The sequence below is a fragment of the Rutilus rutilus genome (assembly GCF_951802725.1).
Source record: "Rutilus rutilus genome assembly, chromosome: 6".
Lineage (NCBI taxonomy): Eukaryota > Metazoa > Chordata > Actinopteri > Cypriniformes > Leuciscidae > Rutilus > Rutilus rutilus.
Genome location: NC_140214.1, coordinates 18,030,547 through 18,058,491, shown reverse-complemented (window position 1 = coordinate 18,058,491; position 27,945 = coordinate 18,030,547). Strand labels below are relative to the sequence as shown.

Here is a 27,945-nt window from a genome sequence, read left to right as displayed (position 1 = left end):
GTCTTATGTAAAATCAGTTCCATTATTTTATTTTGTTGGGCCTGCATCTAAATATTTACAGAGCTAAAACCAAAACATTTGCTCAAATCATTGACATTCCACAGTCATATATTAATTAATAATCACAAAAATCTGTTATTAAACACCTCTTTCTCAATCACACCTGCTGTGTTCTCTTGCTAAGGTCACTTCAGCTTTTTAAAAGCAATATTGTATCTGAAAAGAACAATCGAGTGAAAAAAGGCACTACTACAGGGTGTGGGATAGTTATGAAAACAGTAGAGAGCTGTTTTAGAAGGGGAAAATACACAATTTGACATTTTTTAAACCATACATATCTAAACAACATCTTAGATGTAGTCCCTTTATAAAATTAATTATTCGCAAGATCATCTTGGTGACTGGAATGTACATGATACACATGATACATAATTATACCAAATCTACACTTGCTTCTTAATTGTTTACATTCTAAATCAGTACCTCAAACAACAAATATTCACCTATGGAACCTGTTAATAAAACTAAACAGTAGTGCAGCGAACGATCAAACCCTTTCACAAGTGTGCTTGGTGATATTTAAATCATAACAACATTATTCAACATAGCAGAGATAGTGTAAAACGCAACCCTTTGAACAGTCATTTTCTCTCATACAAACTGTGTAAATAATAATCAACCATAATCAAATTACTCTTTTTTTGTGTCTTCATGTATTATTTTAACTTTTAAGACTACTTAAAAGATTCCCTTAGTGTGCGTGTGATAAAAACACGGTCCTCTTTGGTGCTCTGGTGAGAAAACTGGTTTCAAAATAGCTATGCAACCATTTTCAAAAGACATTATTCACAGTTGTGAAAAACATATATTTTCTTCTTCCAATTAAACGTGTTTCGTCACTAGTGGCAATGCTTATAGATATATATTTCTGTTTAGCTACAAAAATATTGAACACACAGACATACATGCATACAGTATATGTATATATACATACACAATTTGCATTAATGTTATTCTGTACAGTTGTTCATTTTTAGCAGTACACTATATGCAATCTTCCAATGAAATAAAACAAACTGATAAGCAGTAAAAACGGCTTCATTTTAAATTTACCTTTAAGTGCTTCCTGTACCATTTTGAGCTGAATGGAGATCATAAATTCATTTAACGCTCCACAACACACACATAACACAATAACGTTTCAACTCTGATAAATAAACAGATAAAATATTAATAGTACAGGCGACAAACATTTCTTCACGCAACGGATACAAGTGACACTGAGCAACTATTCAATACTTTTACATATGTATAAATATAACGTCTCCATGAATTAAGCAAAAACAAAATGAGACAAACATTGATTAAAAGAAAGAGGAAAAAAAGACAGGCAGTACATTTGGGCATCTCTGCCTGAAAAGAAAGTCAGGCCAGCCCAGGTAGTGACAGAAGAGGAATGAGGTCATACTGGCATTTGCATCTCTGTATATTCATCTTGGCCTTCTCTGTCATCAAATGACGGCTCTGCATCATCTGCGTCAAGCTGTCACACAGACAAAATGAACAGTGTTAAAGGCAATGGGCAAATTAAGATTTCACATTTTATTATTAGCCTTGTTTTATATATATATATAGCCTATATATATGCTGTAATACAAGTAAAAAATAGAAATATGAGGTAAAAAAGTGAGATTTTAGATATCATTAGACACATTTTTAGAGAATGTATCTTAAAAGTTTATTTGTCTTACCCCATTGCCAAATTTAGGTGTAAAACTAAAACAGGTTTATATTTTGGTATTGAACACACTATATTAAACACCATATCTACAAATAGCATTTTGCCTTTAAACTGAAAGAAAAGAAACACTTACACATTGTATCTCACGTTGAGTAAATATTCGGGACAACAGGAACCTCCTGAATGGCACAGTGAGGACAAGGACAAACGGGAAGGCTAAAGAGGCCGCGGTTGACATTACAATCCACAGCACAACCAGGCACACCAGCTGCAAACAAGTGAACAGGTGCATGCGGAGAGTATGCACCTGAAATAGACGAGTCAAAAGGTTAAAGCACAGCTAAATCGGAAGAGAACGGCATTCCAGACCTAATGTCATCAGAATATTGAAATCTCTGAAACGAACCTTGCGGACATAGGTGTGGTCAGGGTGGTACTTCGGTGGCATGAATAGCAGCATCATGCGTTCTGTTAGCTGGATCCCATTGAGAGACATCACTCCCATATAGAGGAATATACCAAACAACACAGCGATAGGAACCTTCCGCAAAAGATCTCCAATCACAATCGAGAGACCTTTGGAAGGAAGAGGGTTTATATAATGTCAGTTCTGAACAACAAATATAAAGAAAATACAACCAGTAATGGCCAAACTGGCCATTCACTACTAATTTATCTAGAGACGCACTGATTTTAAAATTCTGGCTGATACCAATAGAGAGCAACTGTCGAGTTCTGGAAGTAAAAAAAAAAAAAAATGATTTCTCCATAGGTAAACTGACTTTCAATGATAACTTATAAACCTTTAAAGACAGCCTTACTGTGAAGCTTCTGTTGAAGCTTTTAGACAGCATTCTCTCAACTTATCTTTCTTTCAAATAATCATGTTTAACTACATTACCCATGTTGCTGTACAGAAAAACGCACCAAAAGATTGTATTAGCTCCGCCCACTCCCATGAAGCACCGCAAATGATGTAATCGAGTTGTTCTTTCTACACTCTCAAAATTCTTAAATATTTGAATATGCATGCATATTTTGCAATAAACTTTTATACATAATCAACATTTTTAAATGAGTAGTTTCTCTAATATTTTTAATCTGATTATGCTGTTTACAATGCTTCATGGGATTATAGTTCTTTCTATAACTTGTACCTTGTATTTTTGTCCATTTTTAAATGGTTTGCTTCGAATCAAAGTTTGTAATGTTATGATTCTCCTTGTAGCTGGTTGGCTTGGTTCATGGATTATAATGCTTTAACAAAGACTTTTTTGAAATCCCTATAGGAAAAATAAATGGAAAAAAAATACTTGCAGGAAAAAGTGGGCGGGCACTGTTGCACTCTATAAACCAATAATTATGTTCATGTAATGGCCTACAAGTAATTAATGGCAGTATTAAAATTCTATAACATTTTGAATACTATTTTGAATTTTAAACAATAAGCATTTTAAATTAGGCATAATGTACAGTATGGAAAACAATTAATAATCATTGTGAGATTTGCAAAATATTAAATTTAATTGTATTAAATTATTAAAGTATTATTATTATAAAGTATTATTGAGTAAATTATTATTAAGTATTAAATGTTATTAAAGTGTTAAATAATTCGTATTTTAAAGATTAATTTGAGTATTGGATTGAAATTAGATTGAGTGTTAGATAATGGCAATTTAATCACAATGTAAAAATAGGGGAAATAGGCATGTAACAAATAAAAATCTAATACCAGCCAATTTATACAGTACATCCAATATAAACAGATAGCCATAAACTAAATAGGCGGCTAACCAATATGGTGCAGATATATATTTATCATCCTTGAAATTAAGCCACTCACCTACAAGAAACGCCACCAGAAATCCTGTTACTCTCTGCTCTTTTACTTCCTGAATTCGGGGTTTGTCACCAGGAGCAACGGCTTTGCTCATCACCGTAAGACTATTCGCATGAGTGACAGAACGAACAGTAGCACCAGTCAACCATGGCAGCCCAAAGAGCGCTGAAATCCCACCCGCGACCACGATGATTAGCAGGTCCAAGTGAAACCCTGACCCCTTAACCAGCATCCTGTCCTTCTTACTCACAATAAGACTGTAAAGGAAAATAAAATAGAGGAATAATATAATGGAGGTTTTAGTAGGCATGGTCAGATCAGATTAGTGAATGCCTGTGACTCACGTAGTGATCTGAGTCTCCATGAAAATGAGTATGTAGACGAGCAGAGCCGGTAGAATGCTGGCAACCATCATCCAGATGGGGAACTGGCCATCAGAGCCCAGTGGGTGTATAAACCAACCGCGCTTGTCCGGGCTGGTCACAGAGAAGCCATCAGGCACACTTAGTTTCTATATGGGGAGGAAAGAAAGACCAGTATGATATTGATGAGTATTGATATTCCAGTCTCTAATCAAATAACAAGCATGGGGTAACTTATAACCCTTAAAGCACGGTCACATCAGCGAAGTTGGCAAAAAATATTGATAGTGTAGCAATGTATGAAGCTCAGCTCACAAAGAAGCTCATTTTAAACCAAGCAGCTTTCTGTTGATCAATATAGAGATTCTGTGTGGGGAAATCTTACACCCTCATGCAAAATTGCAGATAATGTGGATTTCCTATTAAAAAAATATCGGAACATCGCCTGTGAAAAAAATTCACTGAACAATAGTAAATGTGACTGCCTCTTTACAAACCAGTACTAAGATGATCGTCTCAGATAGTAATATCATGGGACTTTAATTAATGGCGGGGAGATGTTTAAAAAGTATTAAAATGTCTTTAATTCACTTTCAAAATGTCCCTTTTCAAAAGTCTCAAAAAAAAGCATAGGAAAAAAAATAAATCTTTGGATAGTTACAAAATTGGTCTTAAATTGTGTGTGTGTGTGTGGGGGGGGGGGGGGGGGGGTAGTCCTTTTTAAATTTGTTATTTAAAAAAAAGTTTTTTGTTTTTTTTTCAAGTTTAATTTCTTTAAACATTTCCTACATTTTCAAGTACTTCAAAATGTCATATGTCAAAAAAATAAATATAGGGATAGTTCACCCAAAAAAGAACATTCTGTCATTTACGCGTTCATAAATTCAGAATACAGGTTCATAAACCTGTATGAATTTCTTTGTTCTGCTGAACACAAAAGAAGATATTTTAAAGAATATGTAACCAAGTTGATGGGCCCATCAAGTATTTGGTTACCCATATTCTTCCAAATATCTTCTTTTGTGTTCAGCAGAACAAAGAAATTCATACAGGTTTGGAACAACATGAGGTGTTTAAATGATTTAAATTTTTATTTAAAAGTTTACATTTTTGGGTGAACTATCCCTTTAATATCACGTTGGTCTTTAGTCATTTTGAAATGTGTAATTTAAAATCTTGCTTAATGTGCAATGAATTTGAATGTTTGTGTGGACAATGCTAAGACTAAACTAGTTACATTATACATTAATCAAATTATATAAACATTTCTTCATGTGTCACCTGTGTGTAAGTGTCCTTAATGCTGTAGTCCAACAGAACCATGGTGGAGATTGCAATAGGAACTCCAAAATCCCCAATAGCCCTTCGGAGCTGAGTGAAAAATAAGATTCAATATCACTATGGTCAATAACACTTCATCACACACAGAATCAAGTAAATGCCACCCCATGTTAGAATGAACATTGGAAAACTAGCTTACACTGCCAGGGAAAAAAGCGCTGTTCTTGAATTTACGCAGATAAAAGGCAATGAAGAAGGTGCCTGACGTGAGGACCAAGGAGAGGAGAGCTGTGTTTGGCTGGTTCAGGGTTTGAGAGGTATCTGCAGGTCCGCCGTCACTGCTGGGTGTTGGTAAAGCAGTGTCATTTTCTTCTCGCATATAGCAGCTCTTGAGAGGATGATCCATAAAGATCTGCACAGTAGACAAAGACTGTCTGAATATCTGCTAATTGCATTTAAATCTCTCTCATAAACATACATTACTGTTCAAAGTTTTTTTTTTAAATCAATGAATACTTTTATTTAGCAAAGATGCATTCAGTTGACCCAAACAATTGTAACTGTATTTTTGATCAAATAAATGCAGCCTAGGTGAACCTAAACATTAAAACATTTCAAAAACATTTTAAAAATCCTATCAACCCCACACTATTGAACGTTAAACAACAAATAGCATCTCAATACTTTGCCCAGCTTGAAGAAGGTCTCGTAGATGAAGATGAGAGAGATGAGGATGGAGAAGATCTCTTGGGTAAAGCGCGTCACAAATCGCACCAGGAAGCTCCCTTCAAAGGCCACCGTGAGAACTACAATGATGATCAACCAAATTCCAATCCATGCACGTCCTGTCAGAAACTCGATATCATTGGACCTGCAGAACTGCAAACACATTGATACATGGTCACATTCAGATTTTCCTGCTATATCATTCCAGTGAAACATTTTACAGTTGAGTTTGTTTGTGGGGCGAATTCACTAAACAGTTGCACCACTTGTCTTATTCAAGTTACACTATGTAACTTTTTTTTTTTTCAAAATGTACAAACTTTAAATATTGAGTCAATACATAATTAATCCTGCCAAAAAGTGTTTTGGTCTTACCCTGATTCACTATGGTAAGCCAGTTTCTTTCCACAGGCCATTTCCCTTCTGAACACTTAACATGCCCCCCAAAGCATATGCCTGTAAGTGCAATACTCCCACTGTCTAGTGCAATAAACTCAGGTGATATTTATATCTATATTATTCATACTACTCAAAATACTGTAAATATGTTTATAATCTGTAACATGCGCTAGACTCCCACTGTCTAGTGTAATATTCTCTAATTCAGGTGATATTTATATTTATATTATTCATACTACTCAAAATACTGTAAATATGTTCATAATCTGTAAATGTTTATTCGGACTAAACCCAACTGTGACCCTACTTTTTTTGCTTTTATACTATTTTTATTAATTTTTTATATTTTTTATTCTTAGAATTTGTATTACTATGTTTCTTGTTGTATTTGTATTTGTATATGTGCACTGGAAGCTTCAGTACCAAGAAAAATTCCTTGTGGGTGCAAGCACACTTGGCAATAAAGCTCTTTCTGATTCTGATTCTGATTATAAGCGTTTATATTTTAGACCTTGTCAGAATGGTTTTCTCAGGAAATTGCATACATGCATCACTCGCCTGTGCGTGTCTTTAATGTGTTTAATGTTTAATGTGTTTATGGTGTGGGTGTGCCATAGATTAGTTGTCACAATGAGCAAGAAAGTTAGACATGAACCAGCTAAATATCGAACCTCCAGGGAATAAAAAAAAAAAACACTGAACAGAGGCAAGTGTGCTGGCAAAAAGAGAACGCGACAGAGCTCGTAATAAAACAAAAATCAACACTGGCTTGGCTTTTCGGAGATGGCGAGAACTGAGGGATCTGAAATGTTGTAAAAGCAACGCAGAGATGGCGTTTTCATTACTCAACAGGTGATTAAGGTATTTTATTGAATAGATAACTTGCCATTTGTAGCTCACTAACAGATTTCATTACAGAGTTTCAATTGTAAATTGTCACAGAGACATTGTTCTTACGCAAAATGCTAGAGGGCCAAAAGTTACATAGCGTACCCTTTACTAAACTGAGTACTAAATGCATTGCAATAGCACAGCGGGTATTTCAATTTGGTGTCATTTTCAGTCTAAAAACACCATTGTAAGCAAATTAGGCTAAATATACTGTAAATTGCACTTTATTCATAATTCAGTGCTATTTGAGTGCAATTTGTTCATAATAAAAAAGCACTATCAGTGGGTGCAATTTGATCTTAGTGAATTTGTAGAATTTGTATTTAGTTATTATAAATACTAACTGAATAGTAGGCCTCTTCAAATACTAGAAGGGGTCCAGAGAAGCCCACCACCAGCAAAGGTTGAGCCCCAAGCAGGCAGAACAACATTCCCTGCATGGCAGTGGCAATAATCAGCTCTGACACACCGATCAAACCATCTGTCTTTTCACCTGGGGAAGAGAGAAATTATTTGATCAGGCAATGGTACCTTGTTTTAGTTGCATCAGAAAAACAGTGCTTTAAATAAAATAAAAAACAGCTTTAACTAACCCAATAGTCCTCCAAAGGTGATGGCAGGTGAAAGGGCAGCAAAGTAAATGAATATGACTGTGGCCATGCATTGAGGACTTAGGGCATCCTTAAAATCACTGATGTATTTAGGGTAGCGGCGCTGCACATCTCTGATAACCCCGCCAAACAGCCGACCCGTCCTCTGAAGAGGATCGTCTATAGGTTTCGAAGGTGGATGAAGAGCTGAAAGAATACATTTAGAATGAATAAAAGGGAGATAAAATGCTCATTCAGTACATTTATTTTGGATAAACAGGAAACTGATCTGTTCACTTATGTATTCTGCATATGAGCAAGAGCCTTGTACCCATGTCCTCAGGGCTTTTAAGTTCCTTGGCCTGTAGTTTGACCTCTAGCTCATGTCTCTTGTGCAGAATCTCTTTCTGGAAGCGAGCGATAGAATGCAACAGCTCATCTCCTCCAACCTCAGATGGAGGAAGCACAATACTGCAGTCCAGGAAGCTGTTGATTGCTGTCAGCAGGTCCTGGCGCTCATCTGCCAAATATGCCGCCTCATGAAAGTGCTGGAAGGGACGTTTGAAATAGCATTTTTACTTGGTGGAAAAACTGACTCACAGAGCAGTTAGACAACACTACTGTTCAAAAGTTTGGGTTCAGTAAGATTTTATATTTTTGTATTTAAAAAAAAATTTATGCTTTTATTCAGCAAGAATGCATTCAATTTATTAAATGTGACCGTCAAGATATTTACAATGTTACAAAAAATATTTCAAATATATGCTGTTCTTTTGAATTTTCTATCTAAAATTCTAAAATCTGCATGAAAAAAATGCAGATGAACAAAAAAGCATCTCAGTATCCACAAAAATATGAATCATATTAATATTATTACTGCTTTTACTGTATATTTGATCAAATAAATTCTGCCTTGGTGAGCATAAGAGACTAAGAAACATTTAAAAAATCTCACCAAACCTCAAACTTCAAAAGGGTCGAGTACATTCTCTGAAAGTCTTGTTTTAAGGATATAGATAGATAGATAGATAGATAGATAGATAGATAGATAGATAGATAGATAGATAGATAGATAGATAGATAGATAGATAGATAGATAGATAGATAGATAGATAGATAGATAGATAGATAGATAGATAGATAGATAGATAGATAGATAGATAGATACTTGATAGTGTCTTGTGTGCTTACTTTATCTGACATAAGCGTTGATATGGAGCGGCCGATTTGGTGGTAGTCAACATTGGCACTGGGTGGGCCAAGGAGCACGAATATAAACCGTACTGGAATCGGCACTTCTAGAACTGACTCTAACAGAACTGCTTCCTGCAGTCTCACAAAGGCCATGGTGGGCTGGTCCAGGAAATCCACGCTACCTGTGAAAATCGAGATCATCTGCATCAAGGCTTTAACAGATGTAGTATGTCATATGCCTACTCTTGTGATATCACAGAGCTAAGAACAGACAGTAAACTCACCCACAAGGACAACAGTCGCTTCTGCATCCTCGGGAATCTTCTCAAGCAACTTCAGCTCATGTTTAGATTTGGCCTTGTGCAAACCAAAAAACTGGGGTGTGTCTTTCTGTGGAAACAATGAGGAAAAGGTCTAATTGTTTGTCTATTTTACCTTTCTTTGACTCTCAAAAGCACACACACAGACTGTAGTACCTCATTCTTATCAAAGTCTACACTACCGCGCGACTCAAAGTTACGTAGTCCTCCAATGAGCGGGTCTGTGGCAGGGGGCTCGGGTGCGGCGATATGGTTATTGCTATGGTAATGAGATATGAGAGAGCCAAGGCTGGTTGCAGAGATGTTCCGTTTAAACAAGCTGTGCTCCTTGCCATCACTCGGGTGACTGACAAACAGAAGAACAAAAAGCAGAAGATTCAGCTGCATAATCCAAATGAGTAAGATGTTCCTGAATAGGTGAGTATCTTAAAGGGGATATTATTTATGGATTTTTGAGATATGCTATGCAATGTTCACATAACCTATGTAAACTAACCTGTGTTTGAGGAGCAGGGCTCGGAGCACGTTGGCTCTGTCCTGTGCTCTGATCTGATCTGTGATAATCATCTGCTCCACAACCTGATGAGCAATACCAGGAAGGGTCTTCTGGTCCAGGTCCAACAACACTGCACCTGCAAAATGATATCATCAATACATCAGACACAAAAGACATTGCTTCCAAAACACACCACAAAACATAATTACAGCGAAAGCATTTTAGTTACAAGCTGGCTGTAATATAGTGCTCAGAATATATTTTAAAGAGGCCATATTATGCCCTTTTACAAAGTCTTGATTGGTTTTGTCTTTAGGGTCTACTAGAATAGGTTTTCTTGCTTGAATGTTTAAAAAACACATTATTTTTCACTTATACTATGGGGCAGTTGAATGCCTGAATCTGATTGGTTGACAAACGTTCTTAGGCGTGCAATTATTTTCAGGGAAGCTCACGGCTGAAGTAGTTTACAGGCAGGTCTTGACCCATTTCACTTCGCCAAATGATTTCAGTTATTTCACTCCACAACAGCAAAAAAAAAAAAAAAAAAAAAGTAAATAAATATATTAAACAATAGAATAAAAATTATTTCCATGTTTTTTATTTCCACAAAATTACGTTTTATTATGTATGGAGAGCACATACTCTCTTTCTCCCGCTTTATTTAAATGATTTAATCAAGGCTAAGCGTTTCAGGGAATTCAGAATCAGTGCTTACTGATATAGAGAATAACTCCTTTTGGAGTGGACTGTGTTTTTAACATTGCAGAACTTTTTCATGATCAAAAACTAAAAATTGTTAAAAACTTTAAAAAGCATAATAGGTCCTCTTTAAATATATATGGAATAAAAAGTATATATGCAAGCAATCAATTCACCTATTATATTTTTATAAAATAATTAAAAAACATTTTAATAAAATAGTACAAATATTTAGAATTATATTATATTATTATATAAGATAAAATATTGTTTTATTTGATTCAATAATAAAATAATTGTATTTCAGTCATTTCTGTCTCCTCTGGTCTCTGTCCCCTCTCTCACCATGTGAAATGGTCCTGCGGAGCTCCAGCAAGCTGCGGAATGAGAGAGAAGCTACATGAGGTTTTCCCCAGCGTTCGGTCTCCTCCTCCACGTCCTCCTCAAACTTTATCCAGCGAGCCGTTTCCCTCCACTGCATCTCCTGGTTCTTATCCATCACTAACTCATTCAGCTCAACAAACACCTGAGAGAGCACATACACTTATAATGTATATTACACAGCGGTCAGGTTTGAAATGCAAATCGCTTAAAGCAAAAAGTTTACAACACATCACAACCTTAAGCAAAAAATTTACTTATATAGTTCATGCATCATGGCAGGTAATGCTATACCATTTGTTAGAGGAAGCAGACTCTCTGCAGTTCTTTTAGACGAGAGCAATCTTTTCAGGCAAGCCAGCCAAAAATGTCTGCATATTTCAACTGCTGTTGTGTTGTCAGTAGAGCTGTTCAATTTGTTGTCCTAAAACTAATTTCAAGCATTTGAAGTTCCCTGAGGAATTTCTAATGGGTTTTTAGAATAGAGGTTTACATTTATGGGTAAAATACAGTATGTGGTTAACACTGCTTGAAGAGACTTTAAACTACACACCTCAAATGTGAATCCTGAATATGTTGTGTGCTTTGAAAATAGCAATTTAAGATAAGATCCACTACCATTCAAAAGTTTTATTGTTTTTGAAGTATTATACTCATCAAGGCTGCATTTATTTGAAGAAAAATAAAGTAAAAATAGTAATATTGTAAAATATTGTTACAATAAAAAAAATTGTATTCTATTTAAATATATCCTAACAAATGTATTTATTCTTGTGGTGGCAAACAGCAGTCGTTACTCAAGTCTTCTGTGTCACATGATCCTTCAGAAATCATTGTTTATTTGGTGCTCAAGAATTTTTTTTTTATCAATTTTGAAAATGGTTTTGCTGCTTAATATTTTTGTGAAAGGCATTTTTTCTGGATTCTTTGATAAATAGAAAGTTGAAAAGAACAGCATTTATGTGAAATAGAAATCTTTTGTAACAATGTTTAAGTCCCTTTTGACCAATTAATTGCATCCTTTGCCAAAGTATTAAAAGTATTAATTTATTTTAGAAAAAAATCTGTCCCCAAACTTTTGAATGGTTGTGTATAATAAGGACTACAATGGCCGCCTGATTGGAAAACTACATAAACTCACATCTTTGTGAAATCTGTAAAAGTTTTTAATCCACATAATGGCTGCATGTAATTTATGTTGTAGAACAAAACATTAAAGTCTCTTTAAGTACTTTAAGAACTTATTTTACTCATAAATCAAAAAAGTACCATTATTTAATAACTGAACAGCTCTATACTAGTACAGTTTTGCCAGTATGAGCTTGGTTATACACAGTTCTGATATTGTGACCATTCTCTGCCCTCCACAACACCAGAGGTACAGATGTGGTGTCAGCAAACAAGTGGTAGTTAAACACCACACGCAAGCTTCAGCTGTTCCACAAACCAATCATACCAGCTCTCTGGCGCCCTACCTTCAGCTGTTTGGCATGACGAACCCTGTGGTCCATGTAGCAGGGCCATGATCTCCTCTAATAAACAACAGCAGGCTCAGTGAGCCAATAGATACTGCAGCTTTATTTGTACAGCATGCAATCTAAAACTATTCTTTACAGTATTTCCTCCCCAGTACAAGAACACATTAAAGCTAAAGAGAGCAATTTGCTCGATATTTAAACTATTACTGGGTTGATTTCCTAAAAAGTGTCAAAACATTGATCTTTTCATTTGAGCATTTGACCAGGCAAACACAGAAATATTGACTCACCAGTCGTGTGAGTTTCAGGTGTGGCTATATGTTTGTGACAGATGGGGAAGTGTTTGGGAAATACTCTTTTAAAGTCCCCCTGTAGTCAATAATTGTATCCCTTAAAACTCATCTTTGATCACTAAAATTACACATTTAAACCTTTTTTTTTCTTAAATTTTTTTTTTCATGCCTCAAAATAGCTTAAACGTGCACCCTTGCCTTAATTAGTAGACACGGTTCTATGAATATGCAAATTAGCTCTGCCTCCACTCATTCACACCAGCTCAGAGATTCACTTATTGGTTGGCTGCAATGTAGTTTGTGACATCAGAAACAACAGTAATTTCAAATTGCGATTTTGAAACTGTCTTTGGTTCACCGCCGTTTTAAGGAGAACATACTCAGCAGTGGTGTTGACTTATACATTTGCACATGGTTTGTCATATTAAAAACACCACATAGACATATAAACGATTGATTTTCACCACAGGGGGACTTTACTGTAAATACTAATCATATTTTTACAATTCCATTTAGTGACACTATAGAAACTACACACTTCAGCTTTAAGGTGATACTGATGACATAATATGCAAATATTTGTATTTACTACATCAAACACGCAACACCTAGATACAGTTCCAAGTGGACAGGAGAAAGATTATCTAGTTGGCTGCTGTCTCACCTCATGTGGGGTTCGATCCAGCTTAGTACGGATGCGACTGCTGGGTTCTTTGTGGTCCTTGCCGATGTGAACCACCTGACCTTTAGCGCTCTTCTTAACCAGGTGCCGCCGCACACCAGGAACATCTTCAAACCTGTGACCTGCGAGAAAGACAGCAAGACGATGTTTAAATACTAAACCAAGAGTTGAAAACAACAAACAAGTCAGTACAACACTGAATCCATTGTAACACACTAGAAGGTCTGTGAGTATCAGTAACTTAGTGCTTACCTTTCCTTGACAATACTGGCTACATTACACACAATACTCAGCATCCAAACACAAACTGAAAAACTCCACTGAGCGGTCACTAGAACATGACTCAATTTTATGTCTCAAAATGATCTATTGTTTGGTCAAATTGTCTGTATATTCAGCACACACACACACACACACACACACGGATACAAAAGAGACGTCAAAGGCACAGTTGTAGTGGGAAGCTCTGTACCCTTTGAGAATGTCCACATTCCTGAATCACAGCCATAGATGGTTAGATGTACAGACTGAAAACATGATTTATTCTCAGAAGAATGAGAACAGAAAGGTAAATAAAGAAGTCCTTTGTAACCTTAGAAAAAAAACAGAAAAGAGCTGGGGAAACAAAAAATTTTTCCTGCACTCAAAACACGTCATTGATGATCTATGATCTACTAAAATGCATAATGCAAACTACTTAACACTGAAAAACAATCTAACTAAAAACCAATACAATACAATATATAATATATATAATATTATACTATATACCCTAGGCCTAGAAGGCATTTAAACAGGTTTCAGGGGTATTTCAAAAATATTTTATAGGTTGTATTTTATTATAAATTGTATATATTCTTTTTTAGAAACATCATATCATTCTGTATTTAATAATAATAATAATCATAATCATTATCATCAACATTCTTTTTCTTCTCATTATTGTTATTACAGTATCTGTGCTCACACTGCTGTACTAAAGCCCACACAAATGGCTGTGCATTTTCATACAGACATAATTTTTTTTTTTTTTTTTTATATATATATATATATATATATATACACACATACACTCCCATTCAAAAGTTTGGCGTCAGTAGGATTTTATTTGAAAGAAATACTTTTATTACAATAGATTAATATTTCAAATAAATTCTGTTCTTTTGAACTTTTTTTATTCGTCAAAAAGAAAAAAATGTATCACAGTTTTCATAAAAATATTCAACATTGATTTTAAGAAATCAATGGAATGTCAAATCAGCGTATTAGAATGATTGTGCATATTAGGATCATGTGACACTGAAGACTGGAGTAATGATGCTGAAAATTTAGCTTTGCCATCACAGGAAGAAAAAAAAAAACATTTTAAAATATATTAAACCAAAAACAAATATTTTACACGATTACTGTTGTTACTGTATTTTTTATCGAATGAAGCCTTGGTGATCATAAGAGAATTCTTGCAGACCCCAAACTTTGGAGTTTTTTTTTTTTTTTTTTTTTATAAAATAAAATATTATATTTAAATATAAATAAATGTTAAAACTCTCCAGTGGTCTTACATTGTCAAGTTAATGTCAGATTTTACACAAACACATACTCACTCTTAATGCCATCCAGGTCAACCGTGGCGAGCGTCTGTGCCTCGCTCTCGTCGGTGGGCATGTGTTGGTAGTGTGCTAGCGCAGTGCCCGTCATGTTGCCCGTGCGGCGGCGCTCCTGCAGATCATAGCTGCGGCCGGGCTTAGAGCTGCCGTCTGGAGAACTCAAACTTGGAAACAAACATGGTGCGGACACTCGCCTGCCATTGGGTAGATTACGAACCCAATTTCTGCCCCTGCAAAGTTAACAGAACAAGGTCAGGGTGAGCACATACATGTAGGTAATCTATGTGTGCGTGCGTGTTCACTTACGCGGTTGTTGCAACATCTTCTGGGATGCTGATACTGGTGTGAAGTGTTGAATGGGGTATGATTGACAGTTTTCGATGAGGCGAGGCATTACCGTTCTTTTTTACAGTGGAGTTGGGGTCATCTTGTGATACAAAAAACTGCAGGCCGAAGAGAGAAAGGTTAGCAAGGTCATAACATGTTGTGTGTGTATGTGTATGTGAGCCTTGATTACCTCTGCCCGCTCTGCCACCTCTGTGTCTGTGTCCGGTGTAGGTGTGGTGGTGACATTGCCCTCTCGTTCCTGCTGGCTGCAGGAATCTTCATCCGCCTCTTCATCCTCATCATCCTCATCTATCGGGGGAGCTGCTCCCATGGATGAACTCCTCCTCCGTCCTGAGTCCTTCCGTTTCCTCCCGGGCTTTTTCCTCCGGTCCTCTGGGAGATGTTTAGACAGAGGGTGGTGAACGTGTAGAGAGGTGTGACGGTGATCTACAAATACCACAAACATCACAGACGTAGAAGAGCCACACTATGGAGCCCCTTAAGGGACATGGTGATGGTAAAAAATAAAATGAGATGGGAGGAAATATTGTGTTCTCTCCCAAAATGTCTCCGTCCCCTCAGAAAACTTTTGTGATGGAAATAATATGAGGTAGGATGAAAAACTATATTTCAGTGCTTTGCGAGTGAATGCAAAGATTCTCTGGAAACTCTTGGGAGAGAATGCAAATGTTTTGCCAGAGACTGCAAAGTTTCTCAGGGGAACACAATTCTTATTATACTTGAAATCAATTTTTTCCCTCCCATTTCTATCACTATGTCTTTAAAGTTCACATTTGGAGATAAATAGCAAAATTTTAGAAATAGAAACAGCATAAACACCGTGAACAGTCACATAAATATGCATTCTCATTTGATATAATGGTTTATATTAAAGCTCTCACACTCAAAGTCCTCCTCATTAAATGTGCGGTGTTGTTCGATGGGCACGCGCGGGGCGGGAGTGAGGATCTGCTGGAAGCGCTGCACTCCCAGTGTCTTGTTCAAGTCCCCTTCGTCATCATCGTCACATCGCTGGGGGGGAGAATGCACTGCAACAGGCTACACATAACCAGAGAGAAAAATATTAACAGACATGCATTCTCAGGTTCTTCAGTTTATTTTTATATTATAGCCAGGTAAGACAAGTTTGTTTTTATAGCACATTTAACACACCATGGTAATTCAGAGTGCTTTACATAAAATGATTTAAGAATTATCATCTAATAATCATGACAGATGCATAAGAAAACAAAACAAAAAGTTATTTAAAAAGTATTAAACACAAATAAGGAGAAAAGAGAAGAAAATATATACTGCCGTTCAAAAGTTTGGGATCGGTAAGACGTCTTATGCTCACCAAGGCTGCATTTATTTGATCCAAAATACAGAAAAACAGTAATATTGTAAAATATTATTATAATTTAAATGAACTGTTTTCTATTTGGATATATTTTAAAATGTAATTTACTCCTGTGATGGCAAGCTGAATTTATTATCGATTATTATCAATGTTGAAAACAGTTGTGTAAAATTTTTTTTCCAGGATGCTTTGATGAATAGAAAGTTCAAAAGAGCAGCATTTATCTGAAATAGAAAGGTTTTTGTAATGTTGTAATAATATTTCACAATATTACTGTTTTTACTGTATTTTGGATCAAATAAATGCAGCCATGGTAAGAAGAGACTTCTTTTAAAACATTAAAACATAATAAAATATTACCAATCCCAAAAATTGTAATGGGAGTGTGCACAAGGTGATACTTTGTATAAATATTATAGAAATAAGATTATACAAAATACATTCTAAGGAAAGACCAAAAAATGAAATTCCATCTCATAAATGAATTCTCCCAATTAAACTATGATAAACAAAAAAACAAATACAATCTATCACTGCTTGTTGTAATATTCAATAAACAAGCTATGTGGTCAATACTTATCAATACTGTAATGTATTCACGCACGCAAAAGCTCAGTACAAGGCACAAAAATAACGTGGTAAAACAAGGGCTCAAGGTTTGCCAGGATAGCCCCTGCTAGTATATTCTGGAACTACACAATCTGGCTCCAAAATCCAATGACTGCCAGTCATAATTGCCTGTGCATTCTGATGAAATACATTATTTTGCAAGCAACACATGATTTGCAAATATATTGTTATATTATAGTAGGTAATTTACCAAGTTTTTTTCTTTTCTTTTTTTTTCTTAAAGGGGTCATCGGATGCAAAATTCACTTTTATGTGGTGTTTGCATATAAGTGTGTCTTTGCAGTGTGTGGACACAACCACCATTCAATGAAAAAAATCCATTCACTCCTTTTTTTTAATCCTCAAAAAGCCTAAACACTCTCAATAATAAAGCCGTTTGGATTTTCTGAGCAATATGATGTCATATGTCAATATGATGTCATCTCCACGAAGAGAGGGGTGGGGTTAGCAGTTGCTCATTATCATTTAAAGACACATGCACCAAAACGGTTTTTGAGGAGGTAAAAGGGGTGTTGTTTTACACAACCATTGAGGAATTTTAACCAAAGTATGTTACAAACTTTACAGAATCATACCAACTTGTGGAAAATGGGCATCCGATGACCCCTTTAAGAAAGAATGAAATGAACTTTTGCCTTCAGTGAATCAGTGTTGTCATCAGCCAAATAATCAGTCACAGATGACTGGTAAAAAGAAAACTTGGATGCAGAACTGAGTGCTCATAAAAAAGTCAGATTTCAAATCTCACACTTCCAGGGGTCTTGCGCCACCTAATTAACTGCCAATGACATAAAAGTGAATGCAAATGGATTGCTTTCTTCGGGTATTAGTAAATTATATCTGAATGTTTATGGCCATCCACTCTCTTTTGCTCACTCTACACTCATTCTCTCATTCCGTATCTTCTCCCCCGCTGTCTGTGGTATGCTATCCTGAGGATAAACTGAGGCTTGTGATCTTGTGCTCAATTTAATTCAGTGTTTTGACAGGGGGGGCCCTGTCCGGGTAAAACTAACATGCCCACAGATACCAGGCTCTGGCAACATCATGTAGTTCATCCCCTCTATGCCACAGAGAGTGAGTCAGCACTCCTACAGCCACTCACAGAGCCTGTTGCTCAAGTAGATCATGAAGTCAAGATCGGGATGCTAAACGTGTCGAGGACACAAATGAAGCATTGTCTTACTTATAAAGCTGTTGGTTAGCCTTGTTAAAAAGCCTGGTAAGACATCAGAATACCAAATACCCAATGCTGTGGACCAGAAAACACAATACACAGTAGTGACCAGCTGACAGTCAGGACAACGAAAGGTATCTGCAGTGTATAACCATGGCAACCACATACTAGGTAGCTGTCAAGTAAAGGAAGCAGCATGAAGTAAACAGACACTTATCTACACCCCCAGCCTATGACATCATCGGCCATATCTATAGTCAAATCCGGATCCCTTACACACGTCGTCTTCTTCCCTTTTGAAGAACTACCAGTTCTTAAGAAAAAACACTGTGACCGAAACCACCCATTCACGTCTAAATTTGGTCCGTCCAATGACATTTCACCCTCCACAAGTCATTTGCATAATATTTTGGAACATAAAAGAAGTCAAAATATAAAATCTGCTTTTCTCAGAGAAATTTTAGTTCTCAACTAAAGTTCACTGTCTATCAAGTAAAGTTGGTTTCATAGGCTAACAAAACCCCATACATAGATTTGGATTTGAACCCAGATCCCCTTTGATCCTATTCCACCAGACCTAAGGACTGTTCACACAGAAAGGTTTTGCTCTGATTTTCAATTGTTTTTCTTTTCTATGTAAACATGTGCAAGATGGACGTTTTTAACACACAAAAAAAACACATTTGGTGTTAATGGCCCCCTATACAGTGTATGTCTTGCACCATATCCTAATCAGTCGCAACCAAAAAAAGCTAAAGGCAATAAAAGGTGTATGTTAACTGGAGTGTTTGTCCTAACCATGACCGCACAAGTGACACTAGATTTTGTCATGGAGCTCCGTCTACACCAAAATCTTATTAGACCAAAATAACGCTCCTCATTTATATTAAATATCAAACATGGATGGGACTGATTATGTACGCTTAGAATCCTATATTATCCCAAATCCCTAAATTCCTAAAGTTATATGAAAATACGTCCCTGGAATCTTGTTGTGACGACCTCATGCACCTGGAGAACCAGTAGCAGTCCTAACTTGGTGCCTTCAGTGAGGGAAAGAGTATGTGTACTTACTTCTTACTGCTATTGGTTCCCCAGGTTCATGAGGCATAAGACACTAACATTCCACCTCTCTGATTTGGCTCTATCATGGACACCTGGCTCAAATATTTCTGATATAACTCAAAGTATTGTCTTCCTGAATACTGAATTCTCTACACAGGGTTTCTCTTTTTTCTTTACAAAGGATGAAATGTGATGCTCCTATCACTTCACTTTCGTCCTTCCATCTACACAGTGAGAGACTCATATTGACTTACATTTTCCCACAGAAGTGAAATTGCCTCTGTGAGATCTGAGCACCGTTTTAATATCTGGAACAATGAATGAATGAGCTGCGATCCTGCAGAATTACATGATCGTTTTACCAGAAAGAAAATGACTTCACACAGAATCCGCTGATTGACATTTGTTTAGCTCTTTTATCTCATCAGTCTTCACACACAAAAAAACTAATTTTCCACATAACCTTCAAACACCATTATCTAATCAGGTATTAAAATTACATTTCAGGATGTTCCGTTCCACCCACTTTGAAGAGATCTTTATTTTAAGAGCCATTTCCTGTGACAATTTCCGCTTTATGTATGAAATGATATAATAAACTGATAAATCTTTTGAAGAATTTTAATCAACTGCACTGAATTTTTGCATTATTTAGGAATTTTGTCTGGTTTTACATTAAGTAAATAATTGAAATGAAGGAAATAATTATGTATTTTACAATAATAATATAGTTTTATGAACGAATTACATATTTTTAAAATAAATAATTTAGGTTTATGCCTAGAAAAATTTCAATGGGGTAAGAAAAGTATAATCAATTCAGGGTTTTCTGAAAATAAGTCTTAATCGTCCGGTTTCACAGACAAGGCTTATGTCTAGTCTCAGACTAAAATGCATGTTTGAGCTGTTTTAACTGAAAGTAACCTGCACTGACATATCTTAAAATATGTCAGTGCCATTGTTGCGTCTCAAGATGCAAACCAAGTAATGTTTTTTTTCTGAGGGACGTTTATAAAAGCTACTTAAATGTCCATATTGAACTAAGGCCCAATCCTGGCTTAATCTAAGCCCTGTCTGTGAGACCAGGCCAATATGTTACAAAATGTAGCTTCTGATGCAAATGTATCTTGTTTAAAGCTATTTTTACTATTAAACAAGACAAAAATTATATTTGCAGTGTGTGTATCTTGTTTGCAACACTTGTTTCTCTGTATCTTAATGCAATTTTCACTGCAACACTGATATATAACCTAAATTAGAAGACATTTAGGCCTGGTTTCACAGACAAGGATTAGCCATGACTAGGCCTTAGTTCAATTAGGACATTTAAGTAGCTTTTTTAAACGTGACTTCAAAAAAATTACATAAACCATTATTGTTGAGCATCTTGAGACAAAACAATGGCACTGACATATTTTAAGATGCCAGTGCAAGTTGCTTTCAGTTAAAACAGCTCAAACATGCATTTGGTCTGGGACTAGACTGAAGCCTTGTCTGTGAAACGAGGGTTAAAGTAATTACAGTCTTATTCCAGTTGAGATTTTTATTTAAGGAGCTATTATGCAACATTATTCACTCTCAAAAGTCATCAAAATGAGCCTTTGATCAACAACAGTTTTGTTTATAGTAGGTTTAAATTCTCAATTGTCACTGCTGAGAGCCCCTGTACCCACCTTGAAGCGTAAGGGGGGAGGTCCTTTAAGCCATGAGGAGCAGAAAACCACCCAGATAAAGGCTAATTAAAACACTACAGTTTCTCAGGGACATAATATACAAATATTTAAAAACCAAGACACAATTGGCACAGCACGTCTTCATCACAGCTGTATAATAGCACAACATGTTCCTCAGATGTAAATTGATTTCTGGGTATGGCACATTAGGTGGCTCTGTCTCCATGGTTACACTGATTGTTTTTAAATCTTATTCTAGTGAATCAGACCCCAGGTGGATAAATGGCAATCTGACCACTGTCTCTACAAATCAGCAGAACAGGTACTTGATGTTCCTAAACATCACTATGCATTAAATTGTCCGTAAAATTACTGGATAATGTCCTGGCAGAAAATTATCAATACATTTTCCAGTTTTTTTTACAGTGGTTACAAAACTTTGCAACTACAAAATGTCTTTCTGTTGAACTGTGCTTGAGGCCTGCATGCCAAAAACTCATACAACGGACCAGTGTAATTAGGTTCACAAGCAAAGGACTCTTATGAGTCTGTTCAAAAACATACAGCGCAACCAGTGTAGTCCGATTCTCGAGCAGAATGACTCTTTATGATGCAGTTATTTTATGAATAGTTCAAAAAGACGATTTACCCATTTGAATCAGTCTGAAACACTTCCCTGTATAATTTACAGCAGGAATATGCCATAAAAAAGTAATCAGGGTCAATGTAAACTCGCCAGATTTACTAACATTTAGTGTGTAATATGGATGAAAACTCGTAAAGTAAAACTTATGACGGCTTAGTGATCATCATAGTCTAAAAATTCAAACTTAAAAAATACTTAAAAATGACTTACCGAAGGTCTTGTCAAGCCTGCGGCAGAAGTGACGTCACTGGCGTCCTGAGGGTCACTCATTGCTTATGGTCAGGTTTGTGGGTGATGCTGTAAAGTGCACTGGCTTTAGCCCTTTTCTCTTTCACTCAGACTCAACTGGGAACTTTCGGGCAGCATAACCTGATGTGACACACAGAAAAAGAAAATATGCTTGGTTAAAAGTTCCATGACACATCAATTTAAATAATATCAACAATGACGTGCAGCAATGTCTTAGAGACGACCTTTATTTTTTTCCTCACTGAGCTTGTTTTTTGTAGTTTATTTAAAAATGCAGCACTGAGAAAGCTCTCAATTCTAAAGAGATTGCTTGGCTTTAATGGCCATTAAAGCCTGTCCATTAATGGCTTTAAAGCCCTAAAGTAAAGATCCATATAGTTAAATAGTAACATAAATGATACATTCTGTGAATAGCTGTAAATGCATATTGCTGGAAGTCTTTTAAAGACCATTTTTCCAAGAGTAATTTCATTAGATTATGATGAGAGTAAACCACATAATAATTTGTACTCATATAAACGATTGCAACATCACATATGCACATTCTCAAGTTTAAAAATACATTCTCAATTCCATGAAAGGCATTTCCCCATCCTTAAAATCTCAAGAAAACTGAAAGCTGGAAGATGTGCTTTTCAATGCTATATTTTATCTTCAACTTGATGTTTGTACGCTCCATTAGAGAGATATTCAGACACTGTAAATCTGTCTGAGCATCAGTCAACCACAAGGTCAAAGCTCATATACAATATCACAGTAACAGCATTTCATATAAATTGGTCAGGTCACAGGAAATTCTGCAACATTTCTCAATGGAAAACACCAAAATTAGAAACCACATCCTGATTCAAATCGATACAGATGTAGGTGTAAGGTCACAGTACGTAATGCATTTCTTCCCACAGAACCATCAGTACTTTTTTTAAATATTCCACTTATAAAGAACAGGTTAACACCAAGCCATCACAAAAACAATATGGCAATTTAAAAAAAAAAAAAAAGAGAGAGAGAGAATATCATTGGAATACAAGGCCTAAATATGAGAAAACATTGCCACTGCAGTCTCAGCTTATCTACTTCCCCTGACTCTTTCTTAAAGTTTCCTGTGGCACCGTCCATTCAAAGGTCAAGTAATGTGTGTGACGCTGGTGAAGCATGCACTTGCCTAAACAGAGAACACTCTTTTCAAGGCTGAGTAGTTATAATAGCTGCAGTTCATGTGCACTGTTTCCTTTATTATTAGGACATAAAGTGTCTTCAAAGCTTTATCAAGAAAAAGTTTTACAAATGTTATTTGCATCAACGTACCATTTTAAACTGTGCAATGATATTGTTCAGAGCCATGTGTTGATGATATGACTGCATTTTGGTGAAGGTGCCCTGTTCATTTCCTGGTTTCACAGACAATGCTTAATTCTTAAAATGCATGTTTGAGCTGTCTTAACTGAAAGCCACTTGCACTGACAAACCTTTATGTCAGTGCTATTGTTTTGTCTCAAGATTCACAGCAGTAATGTTTTTTAAGGCATGTTTATAAAAGCTACTTAAATGTCCTAATTTAACTAAGGCCTAGTCCTGGCTGAGTCTAAGCCATGTCTGTGAAACCAGGCTTTTTAAAGGGATAGTTCACCCAAAAATGAAAATTCTATCATTATTTACTCACCCTCAAGTTGTTCCAAACCTGTATGAGTTTCTTTGTTCTGCTGAACACAAAGGAAGATATTTGGAAGAATGTTTGTAACCAAACAGATCTCAGTCCCCATTGACTACCATAGTATATATTTTTCCTACTATGGAAGTCAATGGGGACCGAGATCTGTTGATTACAAACATTCTTCCAAATATCTTCCTTTGTGTTCAGCAGAACAAAGAAACTCATACAGGTTTGGAACAACTTGAGGGTGAGTAAAATGATGACAGAATTTTCATTTTTGGGTGAACTATCCCTTTAAGAGGGCCTTTTGCTTTAATGACAGCAGTACACAAGCTGCATAAAAGGTAGGTGGGTAGGTGATTTTTCCAGAAACATTTTTTGTTATGCTGGTTGAAAGTCTCTTCACATCCTGATAGCAATCACTGAGTTAAGTGGTCTAGATGTATTTATATGTATACAAATATCGTCTGTGAAAGACGTACAGTAGGACCATAAAATGTTCATCTAATCATTGCATTCGGACGTGATAAAATGATAAGATGTCCTACCTGCCTGTCAGCATATGTAATTCCATGCCTCTCCGCACCTGGTCGCACAAACGTCACACATCATCAGCGCTCATACTATGCAGAGTTAGACAGACGTCAGTCACCGATCACCGCAACCGAAACAGCAGCCACCTTTTACATTTCCTCCTGAGCCAAAACAAGGAGCTTATGCTGCTTTCACGCTATAACTACCGTAATTGGGAAGAGATGGAAACCTGTGTTGTTATACTTGGAGCGGTTTGTGACTCGAATAATGCGTTTCAATGGCAGCACTATCAACGACGATATGAATCTGCAGCAGTCAGGTGGTACAGGTCAGTGCTCTTTAAGTTGTTTATGTTCATTATTATTGTAATATTATCTGCTTTGAGACACAACGCCTTTTGTTGTATGCGTTCATGTGTTTTGGAGGAGGTGTGGCTTTGGAGACGCTATGATGTGAGGGTGGGATCTTATGCTTTCAAATTAGCTTGCTATGCTAGCCTCTCCGAAAATCACCTACCCTACCTTTAATTCCACATGTTTGTGTAAAACCTGATGATCATGTTGTCCAGCATGATTTGAGAATGATCCAACAAGAAAATCTGACCTTTTATACAAAGGATGGTCAATGTCATAAATTTGCTAGACGAAGACCTAGAAATATTGTACAATCTCAAATATTTCACAGCATTTTTAATTCAAAATTAACATTTGCTTTGTTTGTTTTATTTGTGTCAAATATTTTTGGGTTTAATATTACTGTCAAAAGTTTCTTTTCATTTAGATTTAAACAGTAAAGCCCAGATTTTCAATGTATCTGCAGACTTTTGGGTGCCACTGTGTGTTTGTACTCTAAAGGTGACTGAGGACAGTGATTCAGCAGAGATGCTCCCCAGAGACTATTCGAACATCCACACTGTGAGGCTTATTCTTATGCTGCTCAAATACCACTATCATGTGAACGTTAAATACAGAAGTATGTGATATAAATGATAGTTTCTAACAAAACAGTGCAATAGTGCAGTTTCTTTACAGCATGCAATTATCACATAACATTCCCTATTGCTATGCTATTTGTGCTTTTTGCCTGTCTGACGACACTGACTAGACAGTCAGAAATAGAAAAAAAGTCTGAGCCATGTAGACACTCAACATTGCATTACATAGCACTATCTTTAGATTAATTTGCAAGTACATGCATTCACTTGGCAAAGTGATTTATTATCCATTCAAGCTGAAGCTAATATATTTTATCAGTCCATGCATTCCCTGGAAATCAAAGCCAAAATCTTTATGTTGCTAGCTACTATTTGAGCTACAGGAGCATAACATAGAGCAGATTTGTTAATGAGAAAAAGCAGCTGTTTGTCAGAGTAAATCCTTCAGTATTTCAGTCCATTATTAGAATCACTGAGTCATCTAATGATCTTAATCTGGGCCAAAGTCATTGTTGCTCTGATACCAAGAGTAACTTTAGATCCTCATCTTCACTAAGCTGGATACACAGAGGATGAGAGACCAAAGAGAAAACAAGAAAGAGCCAGATTCCAGACAATCACAGTCCAATCACAACAACAACAACAAAAACTGGCAAAAACATCACTACGATTCCTTCAAGCATATTTCCAAGCGTATCATTCCTCTCTCCCTGACAGTGTGCGCGAAATTGAAAAATTCCAGCAGGAAACACTTTGTAAGACAGGAAGGGCTGCAGTTACATATTCAGCAAAATACAACTGCAAACACTTTATGAGGCTGTTCTTCTACAAAAATATGAACATACACTTTCTATAAAATGAATATCCAACAGAAAATCAAAGACATCAAACCAATGGCTAACTTTTTTCTGTGGAACATATAAGAAGATATTTTGGAGAGCATCTCAGTGTGTCTTTTTTGTCCATACAATGAAAGTCAACAGTCACCTAAATGGTTTGGTTACCAACATTCTTCAAAGTATCTTCTTTTGTGTTTCCGCGTTGGGAAAAAAAGTCGTGCAGGTTTAGAAGAACATGAAGGTGAGCATAAGGATGAAATAATTTTCATTTTGGGGTGAACTCTCTCTTTAACTAGACCTTGTTACAGAGAAGAAAAGCTTTGCTAACAGAGAAACAGAGAGACAGACTTACCTCAGAATGCTCACTGCAGGCAGACTACAGCTACAGCAGTCATTGTAGTGTGATGGCAAAGACCCACTGAAGCCAAACAGCCACCGAAAGGCAGATAAAGAAAAGGACACAGAGGAGGAGGAGGGACAGGAGGTGAAAAAAGGCAGTGATTGGAGAACAGAAAAGCTGTTCTGGAAGTAGAAGCACACTACACTTTTACCCTAACCTCTCTCTGTCCCTCTCTCTCTATCTGTCACACATACTACATGCCGTTCACTTCCAACCTTGAGGCACCCACTGATAGCTGTCCCTCCCCCCTCGATTAAGTTTCCTCCTTTAGCCCTCTGACAAACATGTGACCGACGGGACATGACTCAACAATACAGCTCTATGGCCTTAACTCCAAGATTCATTTGAAAAGATACACACATCCAAGTACATGCTTTCATTAAAGTGTGCACAAAAGTGGCAGTTTGCAGTTGCATATGCCTTAAACAAAGTTGATTTTTCTATTCACCGATTCATTTTGCACTATATGAATGAATTAGCAGTGTTGGATACAAAATCTGAAATGTGTCACCGTAATTTGTAACAATAGACGAAATTAACACTTTAAAGAAATATTCTGGGTTCAGTACAAGCTAAGCTAATTTGAGAGCATTTGTGGCATAATCGTATATTAACCTTTTCTGTGTAACGTTATATCCAGTTTTCCAACCTTGTTGCTGAAAAAACATAAACCCTTAAACAACTGTAAGAATGATATAAACAGGTTTACAACTCAAATAATATACAATTAATAATAATAAGTTTTAACAGAAGGATTAGTGTAATTTCTTTTATAAAATGATAAGCTTCACATTTCTGTTTTTAAATCCTAAATAAAATGTCCCCATTCACTTCCATTATAAGTGCCTCATTCATTGTAATCCATTGTATTTTTCTTTTCTTAAAGAAAACAGGAGATGAGTCTTTTTTTTTTTTTTTTGTGATAGTCAACACTATGCCACAAATGCTGTTTATTAAGCCTGGAATACTGTTGCTGTTGTATTGAGCCTGGAATATTACTTTAAACTAATTATTTTATTGACTATTGTTCAAAATCGAGAGTTACATTATGAAACAATAAAACATAGAGAAGCTCAGTATAGCTTTTCTAGCCAAAACAATGTTTTCAAGCAACCAAATTCGCATGCTTCTTCTATCAGTGGAGATACGCTTTATCCTGATAATGACCTCAGCGGCCACTGGACGTTACTAAGTCTCTGTGACAAACTGTAGTAGGCTACAACAGTTTGTGTTTAACTGATTATATGTCCAGCACTGTTCTAGGAAATTTGCCTCATATCTTTATTGTTTCCTGAGGTTATAGTCTTAATTGCAAAATGACGTCTTCATAACGCATTTAACATATAAACGTAATCCTAGTCTTGAACATTATGAAATAATGGATAACCGTGATCCTGCGATGACGTGGATTCACGGCTGAATTGTTCCACAACATGCAATCCAGCCACCAGCACTGAAACAGTACGTTTTA

General features: G+C 36.2%; 1 protein-coding gene across 1 annotated transcript; it reads right to left on the bottom strand.

Moving 5' to 3' along the window:
- Positions 1–5: 5 nt before the first annotated feature.
- Positions 6–26,566, bottom strand: slc4a2a (solute carrier family 4 member 2a). Its single transcript, XM_084412369.1, has 23 exons — positions 26,427–26,566; positions 22,075–22,233; positions 16,216–16,372; positions 15,504–15,760; positions 15,293–15,429; positions 14,984–15,216; positions 13,362–13,501; positions 10,891–11,071; positions 9,844–9,979; positions 9,504–9,693; positions 9,312–9,417; positions 9,025–9,209; positions 8,165–8,381; positions 7,837–8,040; positions 7,588–7,736; positions 5,912–6,106; positions 5,427–5,639; positions 5,228–5,317; positions 3,929–4,095; positions 3,588–3,841; positions 2,148–2,317; positions 1,875–2,048; positions 6–1,543 (listed from the first exon to the last, which is right to left on the bottom strand). The coding sequence occupies exons 2-23, from the start codon at positions 22,132–22,134 to the stop codon at positions 1,463–1,465; spliced, it is 3,696 nt and encodes a 1,231-aa protein (XP_084268495.1). The 5' UTR covers positions 22,135–22,233; positions 26,427–26,566; the 3' UTR covers positions 6–1,462.
- Positions 26,567–27,945: the final 1,379 nt, after the last annotated feature.